At 42.2% G+C, this 14,681-nt stretch overlaps 1 protein-coding gene across 1 annotated transcript in view; it reads right to left on the minus strand.

The window, feature by feature from the left end:
• Positions 1–14,681, minus strand: part of WWOX (WW domain containing oxidoreductase) — a 924,942-nt gene that overhangs the window by 688,214 nt on the left and 222,047 nt on the right. The window contains exon 6 of the mRNA XM_070398316.1: positions 457–545. Within this exon, the coding sequence (XP_070254417.1) occupies positions 457–545 (89 nt within the window). The remainder of the gene's footprint in view (positions 1–456; positions 546–14,681) is intronic.

Here is a 14,681-nt window from a genome sequence, read left to right on the forward strand (position 1 = left end):
GAGCCACATTCACACACCACCATAAAATCATGGCAGGTTTGAAAAACAGTGGAACCTCCTTCTCATGCTCTGAACCCCAGCTCCCTTGCCGTACTGGATAGCTGAGATGTCCTCTTGCCGAGTGCAATGAAAATGTTCTTTCCCTTGACTTGGAGACTACAAAAATGTCCATAAGCAGGATGTGCCTTATGATCATCTGGCTTTTATTAGCCACTTTTACTAGTGCTTTAATTGTGTCTTTTCTTTTTATCTGGGAGGCTGTTAATAGATGGATGACACATATCATAATGAGAGTCAGGAAAATATGGTACATCTTAACTGGGCCAATATAAATGAGCCTCCAGCTTGGACGCCAAGACAACACCACAGCCTTGCGTTCTCCCAGTTATGTTCATCTGATAAAGACATTACAATAGTAAGATATTATGATCTATAACCCTCCACTAGAACACTCACACATTCTTGGCCTTGAATGCTTGAGCAAAATGCTGCACGCTACGGAGCAGAGCGAGGTCCAGGGTCATTGCTTCTACCTTGGCTTTATGCTGGAATGAGAGAAAATAAAAAGAAATGATAAATAACAGCAAGTTTAGTTCATGGTATCAAGTTACAGTAAATGTGTTATGGAACATGTCGGAATTCCCCTGTTTAATATTAGACGCCCAGAGAGAATATAAATCATCAAAATGAATGGAAGAACAGGGCTTTTACTGCCAAGTTTAGGGAGGATGTGAGGCCGGGCCTCTGCTGAAACTACAGGCTGGGGGTTGTGCTGCTTCACGCAGCGCACAGGAGAGGCGCCTAAGGGTCTTCAGGCTCCCGTATCACCTCTCAATCTGCATCCTAAAAAACTGGAGTGATAGGAACACCAGGACACAGCTGGCTGGGGCAAGAATTCAGCCGACAACATTTTAATCTCAAAAGCTGCCATGCAGGTTCTGGAATTACTCCTCCAAGACTGTATCAAAAATTAAAGACAATATAGCCCTAGCTGGTTTGGTTCAGTAGACAGAGTAACAGCCCATGGACTGAAAGATCCCAGGTTCTATTCTCGTCAAGGGCATGTACCTCAGTTGCAGGCTCAATCCCTGGTCTGGTCAAGGCGCATGTGGGAGGCAACCAATCGATTTGTCTCCCACACATCCATGTTTCTCTCTCTCTCTGTGTTTCTCCCCCTCCCTTCCACTCAACGGAAATATATCCTCAGGTGAGGATTAACAACAACAAAAATTAAAGACAATTTATTTATAATAAGTACAAAAGCAGGCAAAAGTCATTTATACAGAAGGATCATGACTAACTCAGATCTCCGGGGTTTAGTAACCCAGAAAACTCTACAGACGGGGCATATGTGGATTATCATAATGATGCTCATAATGGCTACTGTCTATTCAGAGCCTCCCATGGGCTGAGCATTTACATGCACCATGTAGTTTCACCCTCACAATTGAGCAATGGGCTATATTTTCCACTTTTCAATGTGGCATCTTATAAGAGATCAAAGAGGTAAGAAGTGCAGGTAGCAAGCATAACGTCAAGCCAATCTGACACGAAAGCCCAAGTTCCCTCTTGGAAAGGAACTCGAAGGGCTGGAGCAGTCAGGCTTTGAAGCATCACTTTCCACTGGACGGCTCCAGCACAATTCTGGAAAGATCAGGGTTGCCTCTCAGACTTGCCTTGTGTGAAAGGCACTCCCAATTTTTAGTTTGGCTGGACTTCAGGGTGTGAGATTCAATACTATCAGTTCATAGACCTACCTCCTCCAAAGATAGGATGCTAGGCCACCTGCCTATTCAGGTAAAAGAGCCCCCATAAAACAAATGGCTGACTTGGGAATTCTTGTCTAGACGGTGAGGCTACAGGAAGACTAAGGAGAATAACAGGACACCTCTAAGGCTAGGAAAGGTGAATGCAAACAGCACTGCTGAGAACATCCTCCAACCAAACTGTCCTATTCAGGGATGGATACAGACCATGCTGGGATGCTCGGTGGATATGGGGCAGTTTATCTTGGCTGCCAAGGTCCTGGGCTCTCACCCAGCTCCCAAGCTTTGAATAATAAACATCAGGCAGAGACAGCTGAGGAGCAGCCTGCCTTGAGGCCAGGTAACATTTCTGAGACTCAATTTCCTCATTTGTAAAAGGTGACTATTAATGACCTACTCACAGAATTGTGAGGATAAGTGTAAAGCACCTGCCTTCCTGTCTGGAAGAGAGGAGGTATAAGGTAAATTTAACTAGAGAGAGATAAAACATCTACTGTGCCCAATTCTTCTCCTGGTGCCAGCCTGCAATAAATGGTGCTTTGGGTAGACTGCCATGCAGCATGGTATTAAGGATATGCAAGGGTCTGCCCTGAAGACCATGGCAGACTAGATGTCTGTTATATCCTGTAGGACCCAGGCCATGTCTAATCACAGAGCCCAGTTCTAGGGAAAGCGGGCAGAGAGTGATTCTATGACTTCCCCAAACCTAACAGCATATCAGTGGCAAAGGGCTGGCCAGTATAGATTTACATTCATTATGCAGTAGCAGATGCACAAACGTGCAGGTTTCAAAAGGAGGAGGAGCATTTAATTTGGCCTAGGAAATGGGAAAAGTTAAAACACAGTATTTGTTAGGGTTTCCTAAGATCAGGGACGTTCAAGCTGGAGGATCCACAGTGAGGCAAGGCTGTGCACCTCTGTCTAGAGAGCAGGAAATTGCCACCAGGAGAAGTGAATGGACTTGAGTGAGGCTGCAGCTGGTGTAGACAGCTTAGACTTCCAGATGAGGATCAAAACCCTGTACACTTTCTGTCTGAATAACCAATATCTATCTGGTGGTTAAAATCAGAGTGTAAAGTCTGTCAAAGGCTAACTTATTCCCCTGAGTATTCCTATGCCTCAAAAATGTTCATCCACCTGATTTGACCTTCAGAGTTAGCAATAAAGTGTCCTTTCCCCTCATCCTGCATCCCTGGGCCCAGCCTCACTCACTTGGAGCATGACTCTCAGGACCATGCACAGGATTTGACAGAACTCCAAGGGCACCTAAAAGGGGAGTCAGGTGTTTATTCTGCTGGGGAAAGAGGGGTAGACACTACTCCTCTCAGCCAAACCCCAATAAAAACCCCAGGAGATATTATAAAAATGCATGTACATATTTCTGCATTAAATAGGGAGAACATTCCCAGAAGGTGACCCCAAAGCAATTTTCCAAGGATAAAGATGGCATGGCCAAGGGGGCTTTCACATGCTTCTGTGTGTGTAACTTACAGTTGGCAAGTTGTCTGTTGGTCCTCCCCTTTCACTTTAAAATAATGCACAGAGCTGCCACTACTAATAAGAACAAAATCAGAATGTACACCTCTAGGGGGAACAAGGGGTCACAAACCATCAAGCAGTTCAACAGACTAATCCACAGGCTGTGGGTTACTAGGCTCCTGGGGACAGTGATTCAAGTCTGCACACTATTACTCAGGTAATTCTTCTGCCCTCGGTATCAGGTTTCTGTTGCTACTACCGACCCTGAGAAATGTAGTAAAACTGTGTGCAATACAGTGAATCCAGTGGAAAAACAAAACAAAACACAGCTTTTAGAATGGGGGAAGAGGGTATTTATGTGTGTGTATTGGGAGATTTCCTTTTCTGACTACCTAAGAACTTTAGCAACTTTACAAAAGTGTTTGGCTCAGTGGATAGAGCATCGGCCTGTGGACTCTAGGGTCCCAGGTTCAATACCGGTCAAGGGCATGTACCTTGGTTGCAGGCACATCCTCAGTAGGGAGTGTGCAGGAGGCAGCTGATCGATGTTTCTCTCTCATCGATGTTTCTAACTCTCTATCCCTCTCCCCTCCTCTCTGTAAAAAAATCAATAAAATATATTTTTTTAAAAAGTGTTTATAATGAGACATGCTCTAAATGAAAATGCAGGGGCTGGTGGGTCCCATTTTTTGAGGCATAACCTGTGGAGTGTGAGGTGAAGGCAAGAGTTTCAATTTGCCAGTGTGAGCTTTTCTGCCACGCCTGGCCTTGAATCTGGGACTGACCACAATTCACTTTCATGGTTTAGCTCATGAACTTTTGTTGCTGCTGTCAACTCTGGTTTGGAACTAATTATAGACTCTCAAGAAGTAGTACTTATAGTGCCCACTCCCAGCATCCCCAATGGTGACATCTCAGCCATGATCAGAACCACTACATTGACACTGGCAGAGTGGAATTTATTAGACATCAGACACTACTAAAATATCATCAGTTTTCAGATGCACTTAATTTCTTTATTTGTAATGCCTTTGTGTATAATTCTGTGACATCTGACCACACATATAAATTCATGTTACCTTCACCAGATTTGAGATACAGAAATGTTCCATCACCACAAAGGAACCACTGACCTTTCTATTAAGAGGTGCTAGAATTAGCACATGCCATCCAGCCTTGTTTGGCCAGATCTGCTCTCTGGATTGGCTAAACAAAGTCCCAGCTTAAAATCCTTTTGCAGCTCAGAATGGCCAACAACATATGATCCAGATTCCTCAGCTTGGTTCACACAGAGTCTCTGTGTCAGTCAGCACAGGATTCCATAAAGTACACCACACACACACACACACACACACACACACACATACCAAACCTCTGTGTCTTAAAACACCAAGGATTATTACTCGCTCATGTTCCATATCCATCCCAGGGTGGTGGGGCCATATTCATCATGGGACCATGTTCATCGTGGGCCATGTTCATCGTGGGTCAAGTTCATCGTGGGCCATGTTCATCATGTGGCCATGTTCATCGTGGGGCCATGTTCATTGTGGGCCAAGTTCATCGTGGGCCATGTTCATCATGGCAGCCAGGGCTCAGGCAGATGAAGCCTCTATCTCTATAACATTAGCAACTTCCACGGTGGGGAAAGGAGTCTGGCAATGGCACAGGGTTCCCCATGGCTTCCACCCAGCAGTGACAGAGGCTGCTTCTGTTCACATTTCATTGGCAAAGCAACTCATGTAACTGCACTGTTTGAGAAGGTACAACCCTCCAAGAGCCCAGAAAGAGGTGTATAATGGGGACATATAATGGAGAATGGTAAAGACTATCACATGACTTGGCCCTGTCTACCTCTCCAGGCTTTTTTCAGGTCTCTGCCAACTTCACACTTTCATTAGTTATAGAAAAGTTTTGAAAGACTGAAAAAATATGAACAAAATAAATGCATATACAATCTCTCTACCCTAAAATAAACTGTTATCCTTCCACGTGTTGGTCTCTCCTTCCTTTCCTATCTATCTGTCTGTCTGTCTGTGTCTCTAGAGATCTATCCAACCATTCACTTAGCTTTAACAGAAAAAACTTCATACTAAGAATTTTGAATCTTAAAATGGTATAGAATGCTTCTCTCAACCCTTCCTTAAATCCTTACTTTTTTTAGTCTAGTCACACCAGTATACCAGCTTACCATCTCAGGCAAAACAAGAATGTAAATTTATTTTAAATTATGTATACAGATGCTAGTACCCATCATTTTAAAATAGAATGGCACAGGTGGCACCTCACACATGAAATACCAGGCAGCTTCTAAGTAGCTGAGACGCCCAACTGCTCCTGACACTCCAGGCTCAACCAGAAAGACTGAGTAAGTAAGCAACCCACCCACTCTTCTTCCATTTCCCTGGGACCAGGGATACTTGCTGGTGGCATGGTTCACAAACACCCTATGTAGACCAAGTCTGCCTGGTCTATTCTTTGTAAACCTGTCTGAGTGATTGCAAAGTCTGTATGTGCAGAATCCTTGGACTGCTTACTATTGTTATACAACAGTGATCGCTCATGCCATGTTATGACTATGAATTAGCCAAGTGTGACTCAGATGTGATATAGCCTGAAACCAAAGGAACCATATGGGGATTGTTTGGTATTTAAATGAAGAAATAGGAGGAGGTTGTCATCCGCAGCAGGGATGGCAGAGCCGGGCTGTGGCTCCAGCTCAGGACCACGATACAGGCAGGGAGCCCTCAGGGACACAACCTCAATGCTCGGGGCCTCGGCTGCCTTACTTGAAAATGGGCATTTGTCTTTCATGGTTAAGAGTAAAGATTAGAGATTATGTATGTAAGGTATGGGGCACATAAATAAAAACTATTATCATTATTAGTTGGAAGGCCACTGCTAAAAAGGAATGACCATTGTTTTTCCATAATTAAGTACATTAGTAATTGCTGTTTCCTTTCTTTATTTCATAAACTAGTATCAGTAGCTTAGAAACTCTGGAAGGAGGAAGACAAGTCACACCAGAGCAGAAGGAAGAAGGCTCAGAGAATCTCCCTGAAGCCACAGTTCCCCAGGTCCCATCTCTGTGAATGTTCTGGACATAAAAGGGGTTTGTTAGGCCATGGACTCGGTGGGACCACCTGGGTCTGAACTCCAGTCCCAGTACTTACCAGCTGGCCAGTTACTTCCCCATCTTGTGCATTCAGTTTTCTCTTCTGTGAAATGGAAATAATAATGGCACCTGCCCTATCAGGAAATGAGGTAATATATATGTAAGTCACTTGGAGCAGTGCCTGATGGCTGATGAGTGGTCTGTAATGCTATCAATGAAAAGCATTACTGTGATTGTTTTTGTTGTTGTTTTTACCACTATCATCACTGTAATCATCACCGTCATCATATGCACCAAATTGCTTCACTCCTCATGGACAGGGCTGAGTGGGCATAACTGGTAGCAGCAGCCATCTCAGAATACTGGTCAGGAGTTCTTGCCCCATGGCACCTTCTATTCCCACAGCAGCGCTATGGGGCCATTTATTAACCACCCAGTTCACAAATAGAGAAGGTAAAGTTCAGAAAGCTACTGCACAACTTCACCCAGACAGTAACTGGCAGAGCCACAGTTCACACTAAACCATGTTTTAATCATGATTCCAAATTCCGTGATATCACCGTGACCTGTCCTCTTAGCCGTCAATCCTTCTTGCCACTCAGGCAAGGCCAACCCCAGGAAACGCACTGGATCTGGAACTGCCTCATGTAGAGGCAGCATGCTGTCCTGCTCTTGGTCAACAATAAGAGAGACAACATTTATAAGGATGAATTTGTTCATTCATTAATTCATTCGTTCAGTAACACTGCCTCTAAAGGTAAATGCATATTCCAAGAATTCTAACGCTTTTACTCCTTTTCTCTTTTGCCCCATCACTACAACATGTAAAAGAGACTATCTCACTTTCATAATGTGCTTACCAGCAACAAAAGAAAGGATGGAGAAACCCAGATGCAATGAAGGGACATATGGAGCCCAGCCTTCAGTACACCAAGAGGAGAGTCTCCTTCAGCTATGGGGACATGACATATGCAAACATTAGCCAGTGTGTAATCTCACTTGAAAGCGGGATCTATGCTGACTGGATGAGTATCTACCCCTCTCTTACAATTATAGAAGAGTTCATTTCTGGGCTTCTCTAAAAAAAAATCTCATTTACATGTATTTATTATTATTTGAAGGTGAAAAAAATAATACCTATGATATAGCTTTAATAGAAAAAACTTCATGCTAAGAATTTTTGAATCTTAAAATGGTATAAAACGCCTCTCTCAACCCTTCCTTAAATCCTTACTCTTTTTTTTCCAGTCACACCAGTACACCAGCTTATCATCTCAGGCAAAACAGGCATTTACTTTTTAGTTAAGAGTCATATGAAATATCTTTTAAAGTATATCAGTCCCCACTTTGAGAAAACAGAGGCTGAGCGCAGCCAGTAAGACAGATCCAGCTCTCTATAACCAGATGGGGCCCGTTCCAAAGCTTGCGTCTTTGCTGAAATACCTCCCTGTGCTGTATACTAGTATATCCTTGTTGTCATACTCTTCAACATGTAACACCAAGAAGCTATAAAGAAATGAACATCGCCTTTATATTCTTATTTGTGTCTATTTTATATCCTATTATTTTATACATTTGAAATTTATAAGAGAAGGCTATTGCTGAAAGAGAAAATGTAATGAAGGCAATAATCTACATTCAGAGCTTATTGCTAATGGCATCTTGCAAATTCCAATCCAATGGGCCTTAATTGCATTATGCTGATGTCTCTCAGCCTCCCACTTTACACACGTGCAGTCCTGATTTTATGTTCGGAAACCTTAAATAGAAGTTGTCACATTTACAACAGCGAGAGACACTGGTGCTGAGCATATTGTTGACATGACATTATTCACTGAACGATGATACAGACCTAACTAAACTGGTTTAATAATTCATCAATATCCTATGTGGGATTTCATAATGCTCGTCCCTCCAGTGTTATATAAGTAATGCTAATGGTGGCAGTGGAGGGCCGCATCCTCACTGGGAAATACAAGAGGAAATAAACAATGGCATCCACTTTCAGCTCCAGTACCTCCAGTGGAAGGACCCGTACCAGCGTTGTGAGCAAGTCTGAGGGAAGTTTGCCCAACCTCAGCCTAACCTGCAGATGAAAAGGGTGCCCGTTTTGATAGAGCACCCAGGAAAAGAAGACGCTGAGAGTCTCTTACAGCTCTGTACGTGTGCACCAGTCTGTGCCACTGTGCCCTTAACAAGAAAAAGCTCTTACAGAAGATGCCACATTTCAAAATAGGAAACGACACCAAAAATGATCCTTGGCGAAACCCTGGATTTTTCTTAGAGCCTTGACCTGACCTTCAGATCAACCATCAAGCACCAACCTTCATGCTTGAGCCCCCACAAGTGCCCTCATAACTATCCTCCACGCTACCAAAATACACATATATCCCTAATAAGGAAATCGTGACAACTCTTTCTTCATTATACACAAGTCAAAATTTTTGCCTTGTGTTGCTGGAACTCAATTTATAAAATAAACGGTATCAATATCTACAGGTAATTGTGAGGCTGATTCGAGGAGAAACTGCACTGGATAACAGCTTATTTAATTTGGTCTATGAGCTAGGTGCCACGCAAAGCAAAACTATTAAAAATGCTTAGGCAATAATTGGCAATATTTTGCACTCTGGATAAAAAATGCTTATCTTGCCAGAAACTAACAAGAGAGTGAAAATATTCTAAAACCTTCCAATCTCCCTCTATGCAATGTATTCACTTTGCAGCTTAAAAATAGTTTAAGGCGAGACGGCGAGAGCCACAGGAGTTTGGCAGCCAACATGATTGTGCATCTTGGCCTTGCTATTGAAGAAAGAGCCCTTTTTTTCAGAGCGAATTTTTCATTCTAATGTAAGTGATGATTTACGTTAACTATAGGTAAAGCATGGTTACATTTTGTTGAAGGATTGCAGGCAAGTAAAGAGTAGTACAATAAGTTGAAGCGTAAAAGCTTTCTCTGTCATAATATTTATTATAATGGCATATAAAATAGCTGAAATAAATAATAGATGACTAAAGGTAAATTCATATGATAAAGAATCCTTCAGCAGACACCATTACTTTGACTGCTCTAGTTTTATACACAGTTGAAGACTCTTAATAAACAGGCCCCTATATCTTATGTAAGTACTCGAAACATCAAAGATGTGCTTCAAAGACACCATAATGGACATCAGCTAATTTACTGTATAATTATATTCTCAACAGGAACAGTCTATAGATTTTGAATATTTAATAGCTGTGTTCTTAATGAAACTTGTTAAGCAATGGAACCCCCTACGCTAGGGAAGCCGCTGATAAAAGAAAAATCAGTGCCTCTCTCCTAGATTCAGAAAGAGTGTGCAGCTCAAAACACAGAGACCTGGTGCCTGTTGATTACCGGTGACAGGTCAATAGTGGTTAAATTGAATAGAAAGAGATAAATAAGATTTGTCTGCTCTGGCTTAGAGGATTCTGACTTCCACATGAAGGACTGGTGAAGCCGGAAAGACCCTCAGGTGGAGGGAGATATTTTCATTACAACCCTCAGAATGGAGAAAACAGCACACAGATAGCCCAGTGCCAGCAGGGCCACTCAGAGGTTCTAAACTGGGGGCATTCTGCCCCCCAGGGCGCATCTGCCAAGGTGTGGAAACTTTTCTGGCCCAACAACTAGTTGGAGGGGTGTACTGACATCTAATGGATAGAGGCTAGGGATGCTACTAAACTTCCCACAATGCACAGAGAGCCCCTACCACTGGCACCAGGGGTCCACAGTGCCAGGCTGCCTGTGTGAGCTGGTGAGAGGAACACTGATGGACCTGAAGAAGTTTTCAGCTACTTACATTTATCCTTAGTTGTAAAAATAAAACTGGCTCATTGAAAAAAATAGAAATAATGCAGAAATGTATAATGTATTGAGTAAAAACATCTCCTAAACCCCAATCCCCAAAGAGAAACAGAGGGTCAGCGCGATGCACATCCTTCCAGAGTGTATTTTCTACACATATAAAAACACTGTGCAATGTTTGCCTACAAACAGAGTTGCAGAGCTCATGAGTTATTTTACAACCTGGTTTTTACTAATTAACACATAATTAAATATATCTATATGGAATTCTACTCCTATTAGTTTCAACCTGTACAGTTAGCCCATTAAAGAAGTTTTTGATCATTTATTAAAATATTTCCCCTTTGCAGGGCTTAGCCCTCCACATCCTTCACTAGCTCTGTGAACTTTCACTTAAATTCTTGATGCCTGAATTTCCTCATCTATAAAAATATAAATAATATAAACATGTCCTCTTGGGATTTCTGTGAGAATTCAATGGAATAATATCCATGGAAAGTATCTTAAACAGATATCCTGTGTTTACTATTGTTCTTATTGTAATTAATACCATTTTATATAGTTACCAGGTTTTAGTTACCAAATGCAATGCTGCAATACTTATACTTTGTAATATATGATTTTTTTTCTAAAGAACAAATTCCTAGAAGTAGAATTGCTACATCAAGAGATATCTACATTTTAAATTTTGATAGATTTTTGCTGGGTGTCCTCCAAAAAGGTTATAGCAATCTCCATTCCCAAGAACACTGCAGGAGACTATGAAAGAAAACCAAAACACCAATAATTCACATTGACATTTATGGTAAATTAAAACACACAGTTTTATATCTCTCTCTCTAATACCTGGTACACAGTAAGTAGCAAGAAGTGGGTTTTCGCCAGAACCGGTTTGGCTCAGTGGATAGAGCATCGGCCTCCGGACTGAAGGGTCCCAGGTTTGATTCCGGTCAAGGGCATGTGCCTGGGTTGCGGGCACATCCCCAGTAGGAGATGTGCAGGAGGCAGCTGGTCGATGTTTCTCCCTCATCGATGTTTCTAACTCTCTATCTCTCTCCCTTCCTCTCTGTAAAAAATCAATAAAATATATTTAAAAAAAAAAAAAAAAAAAGAAGTGGGTTTTCAAGGCAGGCGTTAATTTAGAAAATTAATGAATGAATATATAACATGCCACCAAACTTGGGAAAAATTTGTAAATAGATATGAAAGCAGGCTAGTGACATTGGCAACAATTATCCATAAGCCATTTGGAAAGCTAGGCATTTCTCCTGGTGCTTTCACCCTACTGACTGAGCACCTGCCTCTCAGAAGTTGGTCACACTGTGTGATGATGGATATGAGCTCAGTGTACCAAGCATGCAGTAAACATGTAATAGTACCATCACACTGGAGGCCTGACCACAAGGCTATTTTTAATTTAAGGATGAATTCAAAGAGAGAAATCTTTCCAAGGTTCTGCAGAAGCAAGGCAGGATATCTTACCTAATAATAGACAAACATGTAAATGACTGTCCCTCCACTATGCTCACCAGCCAATCAGGAGAGTATGCAAATTAACCCAACAAAGATGGCATTTAATTTGCATAAGTAGGCCCGAAGCGGTGGAGCAAAGATGGAAGGCTCCGGCTGGAGCAGCGAAGGCCTGGGTCCCGGGTGCCAGAGGAAAACCAGTGCCAGCAGCCAGGGGAAGGGAAGGCCTATTGCATGAATCGCTTCGTGCAATGGGCCTCTAGTTCAACAGATAAACTAGAAAAAAATCTTGAAAATGCTTCAGAAAGAAATCAGGTTTCCAGCTTAAAGTGGCATCTACCAAGCAGCCTCTTATAGGTTCCAACCAAAATACCCATAAGGGCAGAAAAAGATGAGAACTCAACACAGTACACACTCAGAAAAGGAGTCATAGTCAAGTTATCCCCAAATTCTGCACATCCTTTACATTAGCACAGGACCAAACAAATTACACTGAAAGAGTATTACAGATGGTTTTGAAACAATAGCAAGAATATTTTTATGGGATGGGGGAGAGAGGGAAGATCTCACTGACCCAGTAAATCTAGTAGGGTTTGGGTTTGTTGGTTAAATGGAGACATTAAATAACGTTATACTTGATAAGATAAAATTTAAATATGTATATACAAATTTTAAGAATAACTACAGAAGGAAGGAAGAGATGGAGATATGGAGGAGGGAAGAGAGGAGGAAGGAAGGAAGGAAGGAAGGAAGGAAGGGAGGGAGGGAGGGAGGGAGGGAAGGAAGGAAGGAAGGAAGGAAAATATTTAGCTTCCAAAGCAACAGCAAGAAAACAAAAATGGCATATGGAGTACACAGGATATAAAGAAAATGAATTAATCCAAAAATGTCTACAAAGAACTAAAAATAATAATGAAAACTCTTGGTAGAGGGAAAACACAAATAAAACACAGAAATTAGTACAAATATATCCATAATCAGAAGAAATAGAAAGGGACTTAAATTCACACATTTTAAAGGCAGAAACCAACAAACTAGAATTTTAAATTTTAAAAATTACCCTATGTAAAAAGATACACAGTGGAGAGAAAGAACTAGCTTCTCTCAAACAAGTGCTCCCCTTTCCACAGGATGGGATTGTGCTGAGAAGAGACTGACCAGCCAGGAACTACATTCCCCAGCCTGCACTGAGGTGGACATCAAGGTTTCCACCAATGGCCTTTGAGAGGAACAGTGTGTAACTCCTATTCTATTCCTAACATGAATTTGGTTCCCCGTATTCTCTTTCTCCTTCCATAAGATGAATGAAGATTATAACAAGATTCTAGGGCAGCCGTGGGCAAACTACGGCCCGCGGGCCAGATCCGGCCATTTGAAATGAATAAAACTAAAAAAAAAAAAAAAAGACCGTACCCTTTTATGTAATGATGTTTACTTTGAATTTATATTAGTTCACACAAACACTCCATCCATGCTTTTGTTCCGGCCCTCCGGTCCAGTTTAAGAACTCATTGTGGCCCTCGAGTCAAAAAGTTTGCCCACCCCTGTTCTAGGGGATAGTGGAGCCACTAGACAACAGAAGCTTAGAAACTTTTTTCACAAAAAGAACAGCCACCTGTCAATCAGGGATAGCCCTGTGGATCTGTGTCATACATTGGGACTCATCTCATAAAACTGTTCTCTGTCCCAATGTGAAAGGCATACCTAGTACCTACAGAGCCTGAAACTCAAGAGAAGAGCCAGAAGGTCAGGTCAGGGGGTGGTGGCTGCTCTGTACTGCTTTTACCAAGACAGCAGGAAAAAACATGTGCTCAGGGAAGAACTATCCAGTTCACATACAGAAACAGATGCTGGAATATTAGACAGCTGGAAAAGTCCAAACTGCATAAAATAAGCCTGGAAAAGTCTTTGAGAGACAAAAGTGCATTATGTCCTATAAATTAATTCAAATAATTCAGCCCAGTACATACATCAGATCAATGGTGCTACTTTCTTACCCAAGCCTATAGTTCCAGATAGCCTTACAGTAGAAGTTATGGAGAGGAGAGAGAGAGCGAGAAAGAGAGAGAGAGCGAGAGAGAGCTCATGCACTGAGTGGGCTAGTGAGGTTTCCAGGGCTTATCTGACAGCTCCACCAGGACTCCTTCAGGAATGAAGTCCAAAGAGGAGCTGGGGAAAGGAAAGTCCATGAGGAATGAAACAGAGTCCAACACTTTCACATAGATTCAGTGCAGTAGCTTGATGTCTGTCTGTTCAATGCACAAAGCATGCTGCTTTGGGCATCAGCAAACAGCCATATTCATTCTGGCTTGTTCTGTGGTCTCCTCTCTTATAGCCAAATGGGAAAAAAGAATCACATTGGATAATTCTGTGTAAAGCCAGCTATGTATACACTACAAGTTTTCAGAACAGCATCGCACACAGCAATAGAGTGGGAGGAGCATCGGGGACACCGGTTTATAAATGTCCATTAGACACAACTTTGGGATGGCGTGCATGTTAAGGCAGCTTGGCCTTAGTGCACCCAATTCCAGCCTCTCCAATATTTATATAGGCATCTTCCCTGCTCCCTTTGGCTTAATGACAGGGGAGCTTCTGGGGCTGGCAGTGTGACAAGGTGGCCCAGAGCTTCTACCTCTGCAGAGGAAGGCCCCGACCATGATGTTATTGGCAGCACTCTTTTCTGGGTCTGCAATGCACCCCGGAGGACTTGAGGATGCTCTGGCTGAGGGTCAACTTTCCCAGTTGATTCAGTGTCATTTTCTTCACATATCTCGGACCTAAGACTTCTTCCCTGTATAAATTTCAAAATCCCTTCCAAGAGGCAAACACTCACTGCCAATTAAACACTTTTGAGGACCTGCTCTCTGGCAAATAGTAGTCCGAGAAGGAATGCCTATGAACTTTGTCACATTTTACCCTGCTGAGCCCTTCAAAGTCGACCTAATGACCTGTATTTTATAAAGGAAACAAAGGCCGAGAAGGCATGAAAAATCTGCTCAAAACACATATAATTAATAGC

This window comes from Myotis yumanensis, unplaced genomic scaffold (assembly GCF_028538775.1).
Source record: "Myotis yumanensis isolate MYYU_CA2020_CCGP unplaced genomic scaffold, mMyoYum1.0.hap1 SCAF_18, whole genome shotgun sequence".
Taxonomy (NCBI): Eukaryota; Metazoa; Chordata; class Mammalia; order Chiroptera; family Vespertilionidae; genus Myotis; species Myotis yumanensis.